This window comes from Apodemus sylvaticus, chromosome 20 (assembly GCF_947179515.1).
Source record: "Apodemus sylvaticus chromosome 20, mApoSyl1.1, whole genome shotgun sequence".
NCBI lineage: Eukaryota > Metazoa > Chordata > Mammalia > Rodentia > Muridae > Apodemus > Apodemus sylvaticus.
The window spans coordinates 51649425-51672463 of NC_067491.1; the positions used below are offsets into that span (position 1 = coordinate 51649425).

At 45.6% G+C, this 23039-nt stretch overlaps 1 protein-coding gene across 1 annotated transcript; it reads left to right on the plus strand.

Moving 5' to 3' along the window:
- Positions 1-13578: 13578 nt before the first annotated feature.
- On the plus strand, positions 13579-14875 carry Ascl4 (achaete-scute family bHLH transcription factor 4). The gene has a single exon (XM_052165699.1). It carries the CDS (start codon positions 14142-14144, stop codon positions 14574-14576), a length of 435 nt encoding a protein of 144 aa, XP_052021659.1. The 5' UTR covers positions 13579-14141; the 3' UTR covers positions 14577-14875.
- The last annotated feature ends 8164 nt before the right edge of the window (positions 14876-23039 follow it).

Here is a 23039-nt window from a genome sequence, read left to right on the forward strand (position 1 = left end):
AAGCATGAATCCACATAATACAACTTTTAACTATAAGATTGGGCCAGACGGTGGTGTGACCCAGGAGCAATTGGGTTTCGATTTTGTAACCCTTGTACCCTATGTGAAGTTTCCCTGCTTCCACATCATAAAAGATGATAAAGGGATTTGTGCAGGTTTTCTTCTCTTTGCCTTTCCGTCTGTTCTACATGGACAGGCACAGTGCTTAGAATGATCGTTGGAACCACACCACCTGCTCAGTAGCCAACTTTTTACATTATGTTTATTTATGTGGTGGGTGGGTAGATGTGTCTGTGAAAGCGAATGCGCATGTGGAGGTTAGAGAACAACTTAGAGGAATCGATTCTCTCCTTCCCACATGTAAGTCCCAGGGATCAAAGAACCTTACCCTCGGGCCACCTTGTCAGTCTATATATGGCAATATCTTATACCCCGAAATTCACTAATCATACCTAAGTATTTACCCAACACAGAAATATGTATGTGTATGTATGTATGTATGTACAAAGACATATTCACTAAGTTCCTTGCAACTTTGTTAATAATGATCTATAACTATCCTAGTCAACAAATAAATAGTTGCACTAATCACTGCAGTATATTGGCAGTAATAAAAAGTAACAAACTAGCTGGGCAGTGATGGCACATGCCTTTAATCCCAGCACTTGGGAGGTAGAGGCAGGTGGATTTCTGAGTTCCAGTCCAGCCTAGTCTACAGAGTGAGTTCCAGGACAGCCAGGGCTATACAAAGAAACCCTGTCTCGAAAAACAAAACAAAACAAAACAAAAACAAAAACAAAAAAAAAAGTAACAAGCTTGAGGACTGGAGAGATGGTTCAGCGGTTAAGTGTACTGACTGCTTTTCCAGAGGTCCTGAGTTCAAATCCCAGCAACCACATGGTGGCTCACAACCATTCATAATGCGAGCTGACTCCCTCTCCTGGAATGTCTGAAGACAGCTACAGTGTACTTACATATAATTAATTTAAAAAAAAAGTAACAAGCTATTTGTATGTTGGTAGACCTCTAGAAGCTTCCTACACTGGGTGAAGAACATCAGACCCAAAAGATTTCAAGTCAGTATAAAATTCTAGAAAAGGGCAAGACTTTACTAACAGCTCTGATGGGTGTTGAGAGTTAGTGACAGGTGAAGAGATAAAATTACCTATACAGAGACAGACACGAGGGGACATTTGGGTTGTTTACATGCCTATATATGTTTATTAAGATTAATCATAGTAAAGTTAAGATTTTGGGGTTTTGTCATATGTAAAAATGTATTAAAAAGTAAAGAAGTTGGGCATAGTGGTACACACAAGTAATACCAATCCTTAGGGATACTGAGGCAGGAGGATCAGAAGTTTATATAGTAAGTTCTAGACAAACCTGGTGTCTTAGCTAGGGTCGCCATTGCTGTGAAGAGACACCATGACCAAGGCAACTGTTATAAAGGCAAACATTTCATTAAGGCTGGCTTACCAGTTCAAAGGTTCAGTCCATTATCATCAAGGCCAGAGCATGGCAACATCCAGGCAGGCATGGTGCAAGAGGAGCTGAGAGTTCTACATCTTCAACTGAAGGCTGCTAGGAGAAGACTGACTTCCAGGCAGGTAGGATGAGGGTCTTAAAGGCCATGCCCACAGTGACACACCTACTCCCAACAAAGCCACACCTCCAAATAGTTACACTCCCTGGGCCAAGCATATTCAAACCACCACACCGGGCTACAGAAGATGTAGCCCAGTGTATGAGGATACTTTCTATATAAGCCCAGTGACCTGGATTTGATCCCTGGAATCCACTCAAAGGTGCAATGACAGGGTCAACTCGACAAAGTTGCCCTCTAACCTCCACATGGTACACATGCCCACACACATCATGTTCCCACACAGTATTTCCTTTAATTTTAAATAGTTTACATGATCTCTGCAGATAATGGCAACTGCTTCCACGCAATTTCACTCGCTTCTAACAATTTCAGTTCCCAGAACTCTCTTGGGGGATGGAGAGAACCAACTTGTGAGTTGTACTCAGAACTCCAAACACATGGCATGACACATATGCATGTACGTGAATGTATGTTCACACAGACACACACAGACATACACACACACACACACAGAGAAGCAAACCAACTAATGGGGGCTAGGTAGATGGCTCAGTGGTTAAGAGTATATACTGCTCTTGTAAAGGACCCAACTTAGGTTCCTGGCACCCATGCCCAGTAACTGACAACCCCCTGTAACTCCAGCTCAAGAGGGTTCAGCATGCAGTTTTGGCCTCAGAGAGCACTGCACTCACAGGCACATGTACATGCAGAGACAGATGCACATAGGCATAAGTAAAAGTAGACTTTTCTAAAAAGTTATTAGGCTAGTGATGCAGTTCAATGCTAGAGTGATTGCCTAGCAATCATGAGACTGGGGTCGATTCACAGATGTATGTGCCCATGCAAAACTATTTTCTTTCTATCTATCTATCTATCTATCTATCTATCTATCTATCTATTGGGAACCAGAGAGCTTGGCTCAATGCCCCCAGCTGAACTGTTTGCACAGGTTTCTTGAGAGCAAAACATCCCATGGCTTAGCTTGATTCCTGCCTTCCTGCCCGGTGTGGTATGGACTTCCCAGGTGCCTGACCTATAACTATAATTGATTTTTCCTGTTCCCTTCCCTGGCCTCTAGTATATATGTTGCTGGTCTCTCAGTAAGGCTTTGGCATTCTCCTTGCAGAATGACCCGTGTCTGTGTTTTTTAATCCCCCAGGCCTACGCCTGATACTCAGTACCATGGCAGCATGGGCTAGGATGGGGGCTTCCTGATGTGAGGTTTCCTGAATAAGCTGCTTCGAGAAGAGTCTCCCGTGTCGTCTCCCTTATTCCACTGGACGGATAATGGCGGCGACAAGTGGTGGCCCGTACAGGGACGTCAGAACTCGTTGCAGTCAGGGTAGCTAGCTGGTAAGTTCCCGGGTAAGTGAGACAAAGTAAAGTTCTCGGTATTGAGAGACTATAAGGTTCCGATAGTGGACTTAAATACACCATAGGTAGCACCTCTTCTAGTAGATCTTTATTTGCAGTGCTTAAGAATCTGTTGAAAGCGAAAAGACTAGGACTGAAAGATATTATTACTGGTTACAAGTGCTCTTTCTATGTATTGTCTTTGGTGCACCAATTTGTCCACATGTGTCTGTCCTTGTTTCGTTGTTTGACTGTCCTATGTTTCATGATGAAAAGAAAAAATGGTAAAAACTTTTATCTTCTGGAGGTCCATCTCTTGATCCAGTCTCAGTTTACACAGCAAAGGCTGATTTAAGCAGCCCTGCATTTAGCTAGGAATCAAGCACAGCTAGAGAAAAGCTGCTTTTAAAAGGGCCAGCAGCTTCTCAAGTTCTAGAGCAAATAGGCTGATGGTTATTTCTCCTATTGGAGCTAGAACTTCAGTTTTTGGTTCCTGTGCTTTGCAATGTTTCCATGAATACTAAACCATGTATTTTAGTCCCATTCTTCTGTAGTTCGAAAAGTCTCTAATGAACAGAAAGAAGATGAGAAGAAATTGAATTGTTCTAGCAATTGTGTGTACTGACAAACTACTGAGAGTATGAAGATGCTGCTGTGGTTGAAGAGTTCCTGGAATTGTGTCTATGCCTCTAAATAATGAAGGGAGATTCCCTGTCACCTTGTATTACCGTCAGAGAGACTTTGGCATTATCGCCACCCCTGATTTAAAAAGGTCTGGGTCCATGGCACTGGGGTTTTTGGCTTGTGGAGCTGCCACATTGGGATTGTTCCTTCTAAACCATATGTGCAAACAACAAAACCAGTCCAGAGCAGTAACTGAACAAGTGCTTATGTCTTTGGCACAGGATAATACATCTACTCAAATTTGGCTCAGCCTGTATCGAGAATAGTTAGCCTATGACGGGCAACTCCTTTGCAGTCCACACCAACCTAAGACAGGGGCTCTGGGACTGGCAGAGATTCCCAGAGACAGGTAATGGGAGTTGGACGGAAGGTGTCCTAAGACAGACGCTATTCATTCTTAAAAAAATAAAGGGGGAGTTGTTGGGAACCAGAGAGCTTGGCTCAACGCCCCCAGCTGAACTGTTTGCACAGGTTTCTTGAGAGCAAAACATCCTGTGGCTTAGCTTGATTCCTGCATTCCTGCCCGGTGTGGTACAAACTTCCCAGGTGCCTGAACTATGACTATAATTGATTTTTCCTGTTCCCTTCCCTGGCCTCTAGTATATATATTGCTGGTCTCTCTGTAAGGCTTTGGCATTCTCCTTGCAGAATGACCCGTGTCTGTTTTTTAATCCCCCAGGCCTACGCCCAATACTGGGTACCATGGCAGCGAGGGCTAGGATCGGGGGGGGGGGGGGGTTCCTGATGTAAGGTTTCTTGAATAAACTGCTTGGAGAAGAGTCTCCCGTGTCGTCTCCCTTATTCCGCTGGACAGATAATGGCAGCAACATCTATCTATCTGTACCGGCTGGTTTTGTGTGTCAACTTGACACAGGCTGGAGTTATCACAGGAAAAGGAGCTTCAGTTGGGGAAGTGCCTCCATGAAATCCAGCTGTGAGGTATTTTCTCAGTGATCAAGTGAGGAGGGCCCCTTGTGGGTGGTGCCATCTCTGGACTGGTATTCTTGGGTTCTATAGGAGAGCAGGCTGAGCAAGTCAGGGGAAGCAAGCCAGTAAGAAACATCCCTCCATGGCCTCTGCATCAGCTCCTGCTTCCTGACCTGCTTGAGTTCCAGTCCTGACTTCCTTTAGTGATGAACTGCAATATGGAAGTGTAAGCTCAATAAACTCTTTCCTCCCCAACTTGCTTCTTAGTCATGATGTTTTGTCCAGGAATAAACCCTGACTTAAGATACTACCTACCTACCCACCCACCCACCTACCTACCCACCCACCTACCTACCTACCCATCTACCTATGTATCTCCCCCACCTATAAATCTCTATATGAAGTATTAGTAGATAAGGTTAACTTTTTTTAAATGTTTGAAAAGAGCAGAAAAATAATAACACTAATTGTGGCTCTTTAAATGTGGTTGGAAACAATAAGATCTCTAAATTAGAATTTAAAGGTATGGAAAAACATTAATAAAGCTTTTCCTTTCTACCTGGCAATTGACCTTCACTGAACATCCTTCTGTTCTTCTGAACTCCTCACACCATTCCCCAACCTCATCCACATTAAAGCAATGGTTTCACGGGCAAATTATAATTAGATGGGAACATAAATACCGGATGAGAGATTATTAGCTTTAGGCCTCTCTGTGTGTGGAGACTCCTTGAGAATCTGTCAGTAAATGCTCCCCTTATGGGATGGTGACAAAAAGCACTGGTTCCAGGGGCAGGAATCACAGATGTTCAGGCAGCCGCAGCATCTGTGTGATGCGGATCTAGAGTCTTTGCACCTGAGCAGTTACTTGGCTACAGCGGGGAGGACCTGAACACCACCTTGGGTTGCTACAATGATTCCAGATGGAGCGCCTAACTGTGCTGTAAAGAATGGAATCTACCTCTAGGTGGAGACAGGTCCTTGTCTCCTCTTTTAAGAGAAGGGACCTGGCTAGGGGACCACTTTTAGGAAGGCTGGTTCACCTTAAGAGATGCAACTTTCCTTTCCAGAATTCCTGTCCCTTGGTGCATCCCCTACTTCCAGAACCACCAAGACATTAGGTTGGGTTTGCCCGTCTGTCGCATGGTACTGGCATCTCCAAAATACCTCTATCTTCAACTGTAATTAGGCTTCACCAATAGCCTCTCATAGGCTCTCTTGATGGTGACAAGCCTCTGCTCCTATGCATGACCCCTTCAAGTCGTGGGCCATAATTGCAACTGAGGCTGCACCTTCACTAATGGCCTTCCATGGCCTCTCACTGTGCCAAGAGCCTCAGCTGCTCTTCATGACACCTTCATGTCTTCAAAACCAGTACCATCTGGGTGACTCTTACACAGTACCAAGTCCAGCCACAGCACAAAATACAACTGTGGCTATCTCTGGAACACACTCTCTGTGCTCTCAGAAAACACTTCCCAGATTTCACCTCAGTGATGCTGGTCTCTTCTTAATCGCCGCTAATTTCTTAGTTCCAGCTAACCAGCATCAATAGTCCCAGTGACACAAAGGTTCAATTTAGTGGTTCTGGTATCTTGTTAATCACAGCTGATTCTTCAGCCCCAACTAACTAAAACCACCGAATCTTCACAATCAAAACATGGCCACTGTAAGAGTCTTTAATCTTCCCTCTGAAATTTCACAAGCCAGGCCTCCACCTTCTGCACTGTTCTTATCATTGTCTTCCAAGCTCCTACAGAACTTTCCACCGAACTCTTAATATCAAATGGATCATCTAGCCCAAAGTTCCAAAGTCCTTCCACAGTCCTCCCCAAAACATGGTCAGGTTGTCACAGGAATACCCCACTATGCTGGTACCAATTTGTCTTATTCAGGGTTTCTATTCCTGCACAAACATCATGACCAAGAAGCAAGTTGGAGAGGAAAGGGTTTATTGAGCTTACACTTCCACATTGCAGTTCATCACTAAAGGAAGTCAGGACTGGAACTCAAGCAGGTCAGGAAGCAGGAGCTGATGCAGAGGCCATGGAGGGATGTTCCTTACTGGCTTGCTTCCCCTGGCTTGCTCAGCCTGCTCTCTTATAGAACCCAAGACTACCAGCCCAGGGATGGCATCAGCCACAAGGGGCCCTCCCCCTTGATCACTAATTGAGAAAATTCTTCACAGTTGGATCTCATGGAGGCACTTCCCCAACTAAAGCTCCTTTCTCTGTGATAACTCCAGCCTGTGTCAAGTTGACACACAAAACTAGCCAGTACACTTGTGCCGGCCTTTCTGCTTAGATGCGAAGATGTCCTGGAACTCAGTAGCCCAGGAACCATGTAGTTCTGAAAGGAATCCTGCTAGGTAGAGGCAGCTCCCAGGGTTGGCTATCTCCTGCTGCGCTGAGGAGCTCAGGAGCCTCAGCCCAACTCCTTCTCATCGCTTCTTCCCTTCTTCTCTTTATTGCTTTTTGTCATTTTCCAATGAGAGAGTCACACCAGGCAGCAAATCTCATGAAAGATTTATTGGAGGGTGCAAGGTGCAGAAGAACAAGCAAATCCAGGAGTGGCCACCAATGTTCCCAAAGGGAAGCAGACAGCATCAGGACATTGGACATATATTGGCAATATCGGGCTTATATTGGGGAGTAGAGCTTTCTATGTGGCGATTTCCAGGGTGAGGATTGTGGGATTTCAAGTCCTGAGCTCGGGGGAGCTCAGGGATTGGTGTTTTTTCCTGTTCAGGGATTAGTCACTTTTGTTCAGACTTTTCACCTAAAATTAGCAAAGTCTGGGGAGGGTCGTGTTGAGGGGCTGGAGATGACCTTTGTGACAGTTATGGCAGGGAGGTCTTGGGTAGGGGCCTGGCTGCTGGAGCCCCTCAGATGGGGCCCTGGCCGCTTTCCTGCCTTGCTGGTTTACAAAGTTTACAAAGTATCCAAAGTTTACCAAGGGAGTCCACTGCAGGAAAAGTCTTTCCTGCCACTTGAGTGGGGTGAGTCTCTAACAACTTCTTTCTTGCTTTTTAATTCTTTAATTGGCGGAGAAGACAAACTCATTACTACACTCTGAGATGGCATCATGCCCTGCTCTTAAGCTGTCATTCCAGACTTTCATCTTTTCTAATGATTTGAGGTTTAAAACATAGTCTTTATATATATATAAATGTGTGTGTGTGTGTATATATACACACACACACACACACACACACGCGCGCGCGCGCACACACTTACATATACACACACTTACACATACACTTTTGCACTCCAGGATAAACTGGAAGTCATGATTCCTGCCTCAGCTGCAACTTTTTTTTTTTTTTTTGGATTTGTTTTTTTTCGAGACAGGGTTTCTCTGTAGAGCCCTGGATGTCCTGGAACTCACTCTGTAGACCAGGCTGGCCTCGAACTCAGAAATCCACCTGCCTCTGCCTCCCAGAGTGCTGGGATTACAGGCGTGTGCTACCACTGCCTGGCTGCAACTTCTTTTTAAGTGAATCTGACAATGCCAAATGAAGCTATTGATATTCTTACCTGACTAGAGGTTTAGTTGTCTTAGGGTTTCTATTGCTGTGAAGAAACATCATGATTGTGGCAAATCTTACAAAGAAAGACACTTAATAGGGACTGACTGTTGCACATAGCTTTTGCGACCCCGGACCTTAATGCTCTGGGAATGGGCTGTGTTACCAGCTCCCCCAGAGAATACTGGATTCACAGATGAAAAACACAGATACACGTGTTGTTCAATTTCAGCCTGCCCTTTTGGCTCAGGTGCTGGATGCTTCCAATCTACCAAGGCGAGAATGCCCTTTCCCAATACTCTCAGCTCAACACTCTAAATCTGCCCTAGCTTCAGTTGCTCAGTCACCTTCAGTCCCAGCCGAACACCCCAGCCTCCTGCCTGAAAAAGCTGCCTGGGGCCACTGCCCAAGATCTCACATGGCTGGTTGGCGTTTCTCCTTCCAAAGCACGGTGAAAGCCTCCTTTCCTCTCTCCCCTGGGTCTGCTTGCTCACCTGCTGGGACTGGAAGTCCCACCTATCCTGCCCAGCTCATGGTGTCAAGAACCAATTGGAGAACAGGACCTTAGCATTGGTACCACCCCTGTAGCTGGCTTACAGTTTCACAGGTTTGGTCTGCTATCCTCATGGCACAGGAGGCATGGCAGCGCGCAAGCAGACATGGCAATGGAAAAGGAGGTAAAAGTTCTACCTTTTGATTTTCAGGCAGCAGGAGACTGTGTGCCACACTGGGTGCAGCTTGAGCACAGGAGACCTCAGGGCCTACCTCTTGGTGACACACTTCCTCCAACAAGGCCACACCTGCTCCAAGAAGGCCACACATCCTAACAGTGCCACTTCCTATGAGCCAAGCATTCCAATGAGTCTTTGGGGAGGGACCATACCTATTCAAACAACGACAGCTATGCTTGGTAGAAAACACACATTGTGATACAAATACTTATATATATATATATATATATATATATATATATATATATATATATAGAGAGAGAGAGAGAGAGAAGGGATAATTGAATACGATCATGTTAGATAATTAATTTGTGACTGAATTATACCCAGTAGAATTCTAGCATGAGATCCTAATATATAGATCCTTGTAATCCCTTGTGATATATGATGCAAATTTCAGGTTCAGGGTCAGAAGGACATTTCTATTTCACAGCCCCAGAAAACCAAAATCTGTAATGAGACATGAAATGGTTTGCAAGGAGAGCCAACCTAAATCCTCTTCTTTCAAGCAGGTGATGAGAGAGCTGTTGGGGTGGAAACCTTCCTCTTCCCCAAGAATACCTTGAAATCTAATGAGTTTGACCTTTACCAGTGAGTTCCCTTCCCCTTTGATGATCAGATTCAAGTGAGATGGCACAAACCCAGTTCCAAGTGATCTCGGTGCTGTAGCAAACTTGAATCTCCATCTAACCAGCCTTATGTGAGACATCTCAGGTGGGAGAGAAACTTTAGATCAAAACAGATGTGAAGTTAGCATGTGGCTGGTGTTGCTAGAGTTTTATAAATCCTGTACATATCCTTCCCAGATTTGTAACCTTCCTGGCAAAGCATAAAAGAAATGTGTATTCACCTCAAATAGGGAAGGAGCAGACAGACCTAAGAAAGATTCCACGAACCCCAACTTATAAGTAAGTTTATCATCATTGCTTGTAGGAGCATGTGCAACTTGAGAACAACTATACAGTGGAAAGGTCTTACCGCCACTCTCAGGCATTTTTTTAACCTCTTTTCTTTGAGATAGAATCCAAAGCAGCTGAGACTAGCCTTAACTCACTCTAGAGCCAAGGTTGGCGCTGAACTCCTGATCCTCCTGTATCTTCCTTCCAAATGTTGTGGTTACAGGTATTCACTATCACACCTACCTCTGTTTCTACAACTCTGATGGAACCTGAAAGGACTTTCTTGTAACTCCTTCCCTCTTTAAGAAGGAACGTTTGTCCTATCACCACAGACCTTTCCATGTGATGTGCGTTCTTCATGTTTTCCTGCCATTAAGGTGGCCAAGGGGTCCTGGGGGATCTCTTCCGCCTCTCTGCTTCATGATAGTGCTGGGCATGTCAAGTGTGCAGGAAACAACTGTACCACATTCTCCAGAGAAAGAATTTATAAGGAAACTTGATCCCAGAGCCTTGAATATTAATAATAAATATGTAGGTCTGGCTCCAGTCAGTGTATCATTTGTGTGCTACGTACATTTCCTCTTTATTATTTTAAAACTTATGAGTTTGAAAATATAAAGCACTATATGTATATATGTATATATATGCATACATACATATATGTGTGTGTGTATGTGTGTGTATAAATGCTATTTGTAATAAATGAAAAGTAGTGAGAACTATGAAGGACAACGATCAGGCTTCTATACCCAGTGATGTACTTTCTAGGCACCCAATGGTAAAATTTGAGTATACATCTTTCCACTTCATTTTCCATGTCTACACAAACACATAAAGGCAGAGATGTCACCTGTCAAGGTGTTGTTATTCCAGAACTCAAGAGGCTGAGTCAGGAGGAGCTTGACTTTGAGGCCATCCTGGGCTATACAGTGAGATCCTGTTTCAAAAACAGAAGCAAAATGAATAAATCATGTCAAATTGTTTCATGTTCCTATCGCAAACTTTGTCTGAAATTTTCTTACTTTTTTTTTTGCTTAACATGTTTTTTATACTTCTGTAAGTACTTATATATAGTGTATGTAAAAATACTTATGTTACTTTTAATAACATAAATCTGTATTAGTGTTTTCCTCATGGAGAAGTATTCAGACTGTGTCTCCTGTGTCCTCCTCACTCTATCCCTTGGAACAGAACCTAAGAATAACCCTAGCCCTTATTTTTGTTTTGGTTTGTTTTTTTGAAGCAGAGTTTCTCTGTGCAGCCTTGACTGTCCTGGAATTCACTCATAGACCAGACTGACTTTGATGAGATAAAAATTATGCACCACCATCCACCACCCACCACCCTCCACCCACCCTCCACCACCCACCCTCCACCCTCCACCACACCCACTAGCCTCTTTTGTTTGATTGTTTTGGATTTGGTTTTTTTTTGAGTCAGGGTTTCTCTGTGTAGCCCTGGCTGTCCTGGAACTCACTCTGTAGACTAGGCTGGCTTCGAACTCAGAAATCCGCCTGCCTTTGCCTCCCAGAGGGGGGCAATTATAGGCGTGCGCCACCACCGCCGGGCTCACCATCCTCTTTGTACTTTGTCTTTTGAGACGTCTCACAGGTTGCCCTGGTGGGCTTTGACTCATTCTGTAGTCCAGGCAGGCCTTGAACTTTCTTTTCTTTTTAAGATTTATTTTACTTTTCAAACTGCAGTTATTTCTTTTATGTTTTCTTAGGATTATAATATAGTCACAGCACGTCCCCCTTCCCTTTCCTTCCCTCTCTCCAATCCCTCCCATATATACCTCCTCAATCTCTTTCAAATTTATGGCCTCTTTTTTTTTTCATTAATTGTTGAAACATACATATATGGATATTATAAACATATATATTCCTCTACACGTAAATCAGACTCATTAACACAACTGTCTAAACATGAGCAGAACAAGGACAACCAGCAACAGACGTGCTAATGCAGACAGGAGAAATCCCAAGAAGCCTGGGGCCTAAGTGGGGAGCTACAGGCTACTAAGGGTGCTGATGGCGACAGAAATAACCTTCCCCAGGGAGGAGCACACCAACTAGCTATCCAACACCACATGGTCAGCCCTGAAAACACATCTAGCTTTATACAGGCCTTGAACTGGCCATCATCCTGCCAAGCCTGCCAACACAGCTGGGATTACAGGTACGCAGCCCCAGCCAGCCCCAGCCGCCCCCAGCCACAGCCCCAGCCGCAACCCTGGCCTCCTTTTTAATTCACTACAAATGCTGTGCTCAGAGTGTATCTGTAGTTACATAGAAAGCTGCAGGGTTGCATTTCTTTCTGTGGGACAAAACCGTCAGCAGTTCTGGTTCAAAGGCGGTGGCACAATAAATACGCTGTGAATTATAATCATGCCTTCCTCAAACCCTTAAGTGTTTCCACCCTCCCCCAAGTCCTCAACACGGGCAGTTGTTAGTCGGCCTTTACCCGTTTATTTTATTTTAATAATAATAATAATAATAATGAAAAAACCAGCCCTGACTGGCTTGGAATTTAAACCAGGCTGGCCTGCCTCTGTCTCCCCAGGGCTGGGATAAAAGGGTGTGCTCCACCACACCTGGCTTGCAGTCTTTTTTTTTATTTGTTGTCAGGCTGAGAAATAAAAACAGATCTATGTCATGTTCCTGTTTTCAATGATCTCATTTTCTCTTGTCACTCTTAGCTGGAAGTTCAAAATCTTTGACCTGGCCCTATGCAGGAATTCATGGTCTGGGAGTCTACATGCCCTGGCAAATAGGAAGGCTTTCTCAATCCATGCAAAAGTGATGACATAAGAATTCATGACGCCTCGTTGAACTGTTTGCCAGTACAAGGGCATAGAGAGCTACGTCTAAAATGGGACAGCTCGCGCAGAAAAGGAATAATTATTTCCATGTCATTTGCCTTGATGCAAATGTTTTTCCAGTTGCTTCAGGCTGATCAGTTAGACTCTAAACTTTAATAAACTTAGAGCAGAGGACTCCTTTAAAAAAAAAAAAAAAACAAAAACCAACAAACATGTTAGGGCGACAACCCAGCTTCCAGAAAAGAGGTAAGTCTGGTTGTAAACTTAGGGGGTTTTGCATCTCGTTTTTAAGTTGGACTTTTTAAGTAGAAGATGTCTTTAATGTGTTGGTTTGCAGTACAGGAAATCTGATTTTTCCATGTGATAACACTCTTTGACATTAACCAGTATAGTTGGATTTTTAATGACACTTTCATCTTCAAAGCCCTTTACCAGCACAGATGGATTAATTATTCATTTGTGTGTGTGTGGGGGGGGGGTGTTAAAAAGACAAGCCTTCAAAGCCAAATCTTTTCTCCTTGGGACTGGGGTTCTTTTCTTTTCAAATGCTGTTTTCCAGTCCCTCAAGGGAGGAAATAAACTTAACGATGAATACAATGGGAAAAATACTTTGTGCTACAGGAAGATATCCTTATATCCTGAGCGGGATTAGAAGAGGTTGCGAGGCAGGACTAAAGGTGTGTTTACAGTAAGCACTCCGAGAAATAACTGGCTAAAAGTGTTTGTTACTGTTCGGGCTTTTGATGTGTTTTTACAGAACAGCAGAAGCATAAAGGGCCCCGCGTTAAACATACATTAGAACACAATGTGCGGATCCTTACATTTGATGCTAAAGTACATATATTTTGTGTTCTTGTTTCCTTTGAAAAGTGTCTAATTTGGTTTTTAAAAGATTCTATTTCGCACAAGAAAACCTCGGGCTTCCCCGGAGGTCCAAGAAGGGCTTGACACGTCGCCTAACCACAAGAGAGCAGTCTTCCCTTTGATGAGCGCTTCTCCTCCACCTCCCCAGAAATGAAAGAGCAGGGGTATGTTTGCAAACACTCTGAAAGCTCTTTCCATCAGACCTGAACGCCGGAAACCACAAAGGGCAGTCAAGTTTGGATTTTCAAGGAGAACGTCAGGGTAAACTTTCGCTCTGCCTGCATCCGATCAGCCAGTGCCTTGGGAGGGTCTCTGCTTAATTCTTGAACAAGTTCGGGCTCCCGGATAGCCACACTTGCTGACCCAGGAGTGAATTACAGCAGTTGGGCAGCTTTGAAACCCTCTGTTTAAAGTGCGATCGTCTATTCAGGCCGGGGACCCTTTGTTAACTCTTGAACTAAGATCAGAGGGGGCACATGGATACAAGCGTGGATGAAGCGCATCCTCTATCTTTGCTCCTTCTGCTCTGAAGCTTTATAAAAGACCCAAGGAGAGCTTCGGAAATCATGCAATGTTCTCTCCAAGTGTGCTCAGGCACCTAGCTTCTGGACCTAGAAACTTCTCCAAAGACAGACCGGGAAGTCTGGATGGACCAGCATTTCGGCTACGGCAGCTTCCAGTCTCGTCTTCAAGGTGAGAGAGTCATCTGCGCGCTTTTCCGCAGAAAATGGAAAAACGCAAATCGGCCGGACTGCTTGCCCTGCCGTCCCCGCTCCGTACGGCGCCGCTGGGCGCGCAGCCGGGGAGGGAAGCTTGCAGGGTCTCGGCGCGCCGGGATGCGGCGGACTGCGCGCGGAGACGGCCGTGCCCGTCCCTGCCGCTGGGGGGCGTCGCAGAGCCCGCCTTTCTGCGCCAACGCAACGAGCGCGAGCGGCAGCGCGTGCGCTGTGTGAATGAGGGCTACGCGCGCCTCCGCCAGCACCTGCCGCGCGAGCTGGCTGGCCAGAGGCTCAGCAAGGTGGAGACGCTGCGCGCCGCCATCAGCTACATCAAGCAACTGCAGGAGCTGCTGGAGCGCCACCGGCCGGACTGCAACAGCGATGGCGAGTCCAGAGCGTCCTCCGGGGCCTCGCCCTGCAGCGAGCCTGAGGAACGTGGCTAGCAGCGCCCTGGTCCACCAAGGCTTTCACCGTTGCTTCTCTGGGCCTCAGTCTTTAAACCAAAAACCAAAACCAGAAAAGAACTAAGTGCTTCTGGGTCTGGGAAAGAAAGGTAATTTAAGGTTTAGAGGGTTTGGGTTATTTTTTTTCCCCCTCCACTCTCATTGGTCCCGAGCTTGCAGCTTACAAATGCTTAAGGAAACTCATTTCCCATACTTTTGAAGCACAAAAGGACCATCTCAAATCTATGCGGTGATTTTAAAAACACAAAGGACTGTCAGAAACCTTAGCCAGAGAAGAAAACCACAGTTACACACACACACACACACACACACACACACACACACACACACACACACGACAGTCCTTCCTGTGAGAGGAACATTCTCACTCATTCTTTCCTATTGGGAAATGCACTGGAAATCTCATCAACGCCTCACCGAGGGTGAAGGTGGCTGAGCTGACTCTATATGACATTTGTGGAGCATCTGCTGGACCCGAACATCGCTGTGCTAAAAAAGCACAATGCTGGGCCCATACTGCTTTGTCGGCAAGAGGTCGATTGGAAACTAACAGGTAATAAAGTGTCGCGATGTTAATGATCTTTTTGGAGGAGATCTGAACGGCCGTCTTCTCTCCCAGTTCTGCCCACTGTTTCTCTTGCCCTTTTCTCTATATGTTTCCTTGTACAGTTCTCATCTCGTCTAACCTTCGGTTGGAAAAAAAATAAAAAGAAAAAGCAGATATATTTAGTGCCTTTCAGTGTTTGACACTGACTTGACAAATGAAGAGCAAATATCCACAGTGCCTTTGGGCCTTTGAGCTGAATGGAGAGAGCTGTGGACAATGGGATTCGATTGAACTTCCTACTTCTCCAATCCATTTGTCTTTGAAAGCTTTCTAGGTATTGATATTTGACTATGGTCATTCCGTCTACCTCACCAAACAGCAATGAATTATAGAAACCACTAGTTGCTTGTTGTTTAAGGGTAAACTGATTTCTAAAGCTCCTCACCCAACCCCCACCCCTTCTGTGGTGCTGGGAGTTGAATCTAGGGCTTAATGGATGCTAGGCAAGTGCCCTCCCACTGGTCTATGCTCCTTCTTTAGAGGTAGCGTGGGGTAAGAGGGGTGAAGTGGAGGGGGGGGGCTCATGTTTGTGAGCACTCTGAGGCGCCATCTCAGGCCGCCCCTTGCTGCCTGCCCCATTACTCGGTGGCCATCTTTTCCTTACTAGGATGCTGTTAATCTTTCAATTCTGTCTCATTTAATTCTCAAAGATTCGTGGGCTGGGTGTTACACATATATCTCCCTTAAAATTTAAAACAGTATATCCCGGTGGGACCTTGCCCTTGAGCTGGGCATGGTGGTACACACCTCTAGTCCCAGCATGTGGGAGATAGAGGCTAAAAGCAAGGCCAGAGAGGTCTTCGTAGCCATTTCCATGTAATGAAACTGTCTCTTTTTTTGTTTGTTTGTTTGTTTTTGTTTTTCGAGACAGGGTTTCTCTGTATAGCCCTGGCGGTCCTGGAACTCACTCTGTAGACCAGGCTGGCCTTGAACTCAGAAATCTGCCTGCCTCTGCCTCCCAAGTGCTCGGATTAAAGGCGTGTGCCACCACTACCCCGGCCAAAACTCTGTCTTAAAACAAACCAATCAATCCCCTCTTATTCTAAGAGGCAGGGAGCTAGAGAGGTGCTTTGGTAGTTAAGAGCATTTGCCACTCTTTCAGAGGACCTGGGTTTGGTCCCCAGCACCTCCATGGTAGATCACAACCATCGGTAACTCCAGTTCTAGAAGACTGGATGTCCTCTTATGGATTTCATAGACACTGGGCACAAATGGTGGCTTTATATAATACCAGCAGAACACTTACATAAAATAAAAATAAATATTAAGAAAAATGAAGTGAAAGCGATCGTATGCCTGGAGCCAGCCAGTGTTGCCAGGCCTGGCTGCGCTGCAGACTCTATGTGCTTGGCTCTGAGGCCGGGGAAGCTTTCTCCTGCCCTTCACTCTCTTACGTTGTTATTTTCTAGCCACGTGCCCCTGAAATGTTATCTTCTTTCCTGCTATTTCACAGGAGATGCGGAGGTGTAAGGTACAAATGTTAAGTCAGTGGTGTTGTTTGGAAAAAGCCTTGTACTATTCCTTCATGGTGTGTAAGGCCAGGAGTACCCTCTGGACATATTGGCCTGAGAGTTTCTAAAGGGTAAAGTGACCATCTTACTTTAGGATTTGTCCTTCGATGCTTTAGAGGACAGGACTCGATCCCTAGTATGTTGGATCCACTTTAAAACATGTAGTTGCTAATCGTTATCATGTATAACCTGATGCTCCTGGGTCAGGCTTGGTAGAAACACACTGTGGGATGATTCACTATTCCTGGTACCCGGGCCAACCAAGGAGTGGTGGTCGATGCTTATAATCCCAGCTATCAGGAGGATGAGGCAGGAGGTCTGTGAGTTTAAGACCAGCCTGGGCTACCTATTGGGACCCGGTCCCAAACAAAACAAAATCATTCCTGGGGCCCTTTGGGTTGACTCAGCTATTTCCCCCCAACCTGAGACAAAGCCTTACCTGGAATTTGAAAGTCAGGTCCCATCTGGCCAGGGAAAGCTTATAGCAATGTGTCAGTACCCGTGGTAACGAAGCACACAGGCCCTAAAGGGATGCCGTTGTCAGAGACTTTCTCAAGTTTCCATTCAGACAGGTTTTCTTCAGAACACCTGAAGTTATCTTTGCTGTCTTCAAAAAGAATAGTAATTCCATTTGTCACCCTGGAAATGAGACTTTGGTGAGTGAGAAATGTGGGTCCCCAGAATCCTCCACTGCAGTTATGGCTGTAGGTAGGATGCCCCTAGACACCCCCTTTGACCTTTCTCTGTTGGCCATCAGACATCATTCATTGCATGGCTGTCTCCTGGGGTAGAGCAGAGGGCCTGAAGATGCTTTATAGTTCCTTTACAGGCAGGCCTGTGACAGCTAAGACCGCTTCCAGCCCTTTGATTGCTGTCTCCGAGCTGCATATGTGTTTCCCTTGGAGGCCTTCTGGGTGGGGAGGCTGGTGTTTAATCTCCTAGCTGCTTGGCTGTGTCCTTTGCTTGAAGACCTGTCCGTCGTCCTTTCATGTTGGCTTCCTCACTGTCATTAATTGCAGCCAGAATGAAACCGCAGCTGCAGCAGTAAGGTGTCCACCCAGACAACAGAACTCTCCAAACTGGTTTTTGTTTTCAGAGCGGGCCTAGAGAAGGCCACTCCTGAAGCTGGTTTTCATTTCCCCAACACTGGGAGGGAGTCAAAGAATTCCCCGTGTGGGCCGCAGGCAGGGGCTTGGGAGATGATCAGATCTAGTTCCAAGAGGTTGAAACAGATCCAGGGCACACGCTCCTCTTCAGATGCATCTTTTTTATTTTATATTTTCCTCTTCCTCCTCCTTCTTTGTAAATTGAAGGCAGATTATTCCATAAGCGAGCAGTTCCTGAGGTTATGCTTAGAGCAGGCTAGCCCTTCTAGGCACTGTTCTCAGCTGATTTCCACAACTGTGTGAAAGGATGGATGAATCACTTCCATTCTAAAGATGCGGGACCCGAGCGAGGCTTAGGGAGTCACTGACCGCACTGGTTACTTTGCTCGCTGCTTCACGAGACACCCAACAGAGGAGACTTAAGGGGCAGGGGGTTAATTTGGGCTCATAGTTGGAGAAGGCTATACCGGGGAAGGCACAGAAACCTGTGGCTCCAAGGTAAGGGGACTTTGGCTGGACCTGATAGTTCATTTTCCCCCCTGCAAAGTGTAAAGCAGAAATAAGACGGGAATGTCTATAAATTTCATGGCTATAAATCTCACAGCTTGACCCCCAGGGAGCTGCTTCCTCTGTTGATTCCCTACTTCTCAAAAGTTGTACAAACTCTCAAGGTAGCATCAGCTAGGGACTGAGTGTTGAAATATGTGGCCCTTTAGGGGATGTTTTACATCCAAACCGTAGCATTCTGCTTTGGCCTGTGGCCATCATATTATGTGAAATACTCTTAAATTCAATTTCAGAAGTCTCCACAGTCTGTTTCACCACTGTTAAAAACTCTTCTGAGCCTTCTGTCACTCTCCTAACTAGGAGGCCCTATTTCATTTGGTTCATTTTTTGTTTTTTGAGAAAGGGTTTCTTTGGGTAGCCCTGGCTATCCTGGAACTTAAACTCACAGAGATCACTCACCTCTGCCTCCTGAGTACCGGGATTACAGGTGTGTGCCACCACGCAGCTAAAATAAGGATTTTTTTTTTTTTTTACGCTATATATTTCTAACGTAAGGTGGAGCAAATATTCCTTTTCTAAAAGAGAAGAATGGATACATAACAGGGACAAATCAGACCAAAGCAAGACTGAAGCCAGCGGAGCAAAACACCAAACTACTCCGCCCCATGTGCAGCGTGCGGGTGGCGTCATGACATCATCTGAGCTCTAACAAGCTCCGTAATACCGCCTTCCAGCTCTGCTGCCTGCAACACGTTGGTGTCTCTCTTGGACCGCCTCCACTCAGAGCCAGCAGCTTTTGCTGGTGAATGTTTCACGTTTCTGGAATCTCCAGAATAAAACCCTAATATCTTAGTTAGGGTTTTATTGTTGGGAATAAACTCCATGACCATGGTAACCACTTATAAAGAACGACATTTAATTGGGGCTGGCTCATAGATTCAGAGGCTTAGTCCACTACTGTCATGGTGGGAAGCATGGCAGCCTGCAGGCCAACATGGTACTAGAGAGGTAGCTGAGATTTCTACATCTGAATTGGCGGGCAGCAGGAAGACAGAGTGACACCGAGCCTGGCTTGAGCTTCTAAACCATCAAAAGCTCAGCTCCTGTGATACACTTCTTCTAACGAGGACACACCTACTCCAACAACACCACACCTCCAAAGATGCCACACGCTGTGATTCTATGAGGACCATTTCATTTAAACCAGGACATTCCATGTACACTTGTAGCCATATCATAATGCAAAGTGCATTTAGTCCAACTTCAAAAGTCCCCCTAGTCTGTAACAGTCTCGGCCTTGTTTAGAAATCCAAAGTTTCTTCAGAGACTTGTGGTAAGCCTTTCAGTGTAACCATTTGTACTGGCTGGTTTTGTGTGTCAACTGGACACAAGCTAGAATCATCAGAGAGAAAGGAGCCTCAGTTGAGAAAATGCTCTAGTGAGGTCCAGCTGCGAGGCATTTTCTCAGTTAATGATCAGTGGGGAAGGGCCCAGCTCATGGGGAGGGGGGTGCAATTCCTGAGCCGGTGGTCCTGGATTCTGTAAGAGGGTAGGCCAAGCATGGCAAGGGCCAGCAAGCCAGTAAGCAGCAACTGCCATGGCCTCTGCATCAGCTCCCGCCTCCAGAATTCTGCCCTGTTTGAGTTCCTGTCCTGACTTCCTCCACCGAAGTATTGTGATCTGGAAGTGCAAGCTGAATAAACAAACCCTTTCCTCCCCAAATTGCTTTTTGATCATGGTGTTTTGTCACAGCAGTAGAAACCCTAACTAAGACATCCCTGTAAAATCAAAATAAAAAAGCAGATCAGGTACTTCCAACATACCATGGCATAAGGATGTATACTACCATTTCAAAAGGAAGAAAGGGAGATCCTGAAATCCAAGGAAATCCTGGATTAAAACCAGACTGATATCCAGCTGGGAAAACTACAAATTCTGCATCGCCATGTTTGATGTCAAAGTGTTTTACAGATCTTCAACTCCTTTCAGGCCTGTTGACTGTAACACAGTTCTTTCTCTTGGTCTGATTCCACTCCCTGTTGGTAGCTTTCCTTGTCAGGTACACCATGATACTGGTATCTCCACCATTTTGGGGTCTCCCAAAACAGTCCAGATTTCACCCACAGCCTCTCTCTAGGCCTCCATTGCAGGGGCACCTCTGACACATGCTTGGCGTTAGTAGCTTTCCTTAGTCATGGAGGGAAATTCCATAACCCCTTTCTTGTGTCCTTGACTCTAAAGCTAGAGCCACGTGACCTAAGCTGACAAGCTCTGCTGTTTGCTGGGGCTGGAATATGCGCTCCTTGTTGAAATATATATTTACCAGTTTTCTGTTTTCCATAGTTTCCTTCACTTCCTAAGCTTGGTGGTTCTAGAACTCATTCTGTAGACCAGGCTGGCCTCAGACTTAGAGATCCTCCTGCCTCTGCCACTTAAGGGAGAAAGGTCTTGCCTTAGCTAAGGTTTCCATTGCTGTGAATAGACACCATGCCCAAGACAACTCTTAAAAAGTACATTTACTTGGGGCTGCCTTACAGGTTCAGAGGTTCAATCCATTATCACCATGGCTGGAAGCATGGCAGTGCCCAGGCAGACTGGTGGAGGAGGAGCTGAGGGTTCTACATCTTGTTCCCAAGGCAACCACGAGAAGGCTATCTGACAGGCAGCTAGGAAGAGGGTCTCAAAGCCTACCCGTAACATACTTCCTCCAGTACGGCCACACCTCCTAATAGTACCACTTTCTGGGCCAAGCATACTCCAGCACATGAGTCTATGGGGACCAGACCTATTCAAACCACTGCAGAGCTTGTTTTGCTCACTGTTTGAGGGTACCGTCAATCATGGTGGAAGATGCGGAAGCAGGCTCATGAGGATGCTGATTACATTGTATCAGCAGTCAGGAAGCCAAGAACAATGGATGCTCAGATTGCTTCCTCCCTCTTTACTCAATACCCCACCCCATGGAATGGTGCCAGTCACAGAGAGAGGAACTTCTCACTTCAGTTAAATATCTATCAATCTCTCACAGACATCTTAAAACGCTAACCTAGTCTCTCAGAAACACATTTAGAGACTTGTCTCCTTGTCTACATCTCAATAAATTGACATTTTCAAAACCTGTATTTAAGTGAAAATCATTTGTATTTTTTCTCAGCCATGGTGTTCTTTTCTTCTTTTCTGGGAGAGAGTCTAGCCTACCTATGCTGGATTATTATAGAAGGTCCTTACCTCAAAGCAGTCAAAGAAAATTAACATCTCCTCTAGCATTCATACTTAATAGTTTTCATAATTGCTTTAAAATAGCTCCTGCTATGTATTGTTACTATAAGAGACAGAGCTTAATTGGACAAAAGGGGAAATGTTGTGGGTTGGCCTGATGCTGTTTGTATTCTGCTGTTAATTCTGCTTCCTCAAGGCGGGTTACCTGATGAGCACTCCATTGTGTACCCAGGGGATCTCATGTGAACCTGCTCCCCCTTCTAACTGGTCAGTAAAGGCTAGAGCCTGTGACTGGGCAGTGGAGGGCAAAGGTGGGACTGGAGGTTTGAGAGTGGGGGCAGGTGGAGAGGAGAGGACGGAGAGAGGACCGAAGAGGAGGAGGAGGAAGCAAGGATGCAGCAGACGCACGTGGCCAGGAGAAACCACGGAGAGCAAGGGGGTGTTACAGTATAGTGTTAGATCTGCCCGATCTAGGCTTCTAGTTTATAATAATTGAATTGTGTTTTTTATATGGGCTTATTGGGGTTGGAAATTCCAGCAACATCATTCATTGATCCTTCTATGCTTCAAATAGGCCAGTACCACACTGATGGTCCCTTCACACACACACACACACACACACACACACACACACACACACACACACACACACACGAGACTAGGTGTTCTCATATCATGCACTGACTTCATGCTTTCTCATCCCTGCACGTGGATTCCATTCTCAGGGAGGTTCTGTAACCAGGTGGCTGTTGACAGCTGTTTGCAGACCTTAATTATACTGCCCTAGCAACCCTGGGGGAAGACAGAACCTTGCTCTTGAGCAAGAGAACTTCCAGGATTATCATGTGCCACTTCCTCAAGCCAGGAACCGGAAGAAGTGATTTGTGTGTCCAGGCCTGAGCCTGTATGTGGTTAGCTCACCCACACAAACTGAAAGGTGGAATGGGGGGTACTGGCTACTAGAAGTAGTTCAGTTATCGGAAGAATAAAGGATGCGCATGGCTCCTGTATTTAGAGCTGTAAGGATCTAAAGAATGAGATAGGGTTTAAATGAAGAGGGGAAGACTAGAGATGTCCAGGAATTAGAACTGACAAGGCTGAGGTGAATGTCGGCAGAGACAGGAATCAACAGTGACACTAAGGCTGGCTAGATGGCTCAATAGGTATTAAGTCACTTGCTGCCAAGCCTGACAACCTGCTTGATCCCCAAACCCACACAGGAAGAGGACCAACATTTGCAAGCTGTCCTTGTATATACCCAACCATGTATATACATTAAAGTGCCTGACTGAAAATGCAGCCTTCTCCTTTGTGCCGGGTAGCATAGCCAACTTGATAGAATGTGGAATTATCTAGGAGGCAACCCGAGCATGCCTGTGGGGAGTGTGTAGATTGGGTGAGGTGGGAAGGCCCACCCCGAATGTGGATGCCCCACTCCATGTACTGGAAACTGCATGAACAGAACACGAGTGGCCCCGGGAGAAACCTCTGC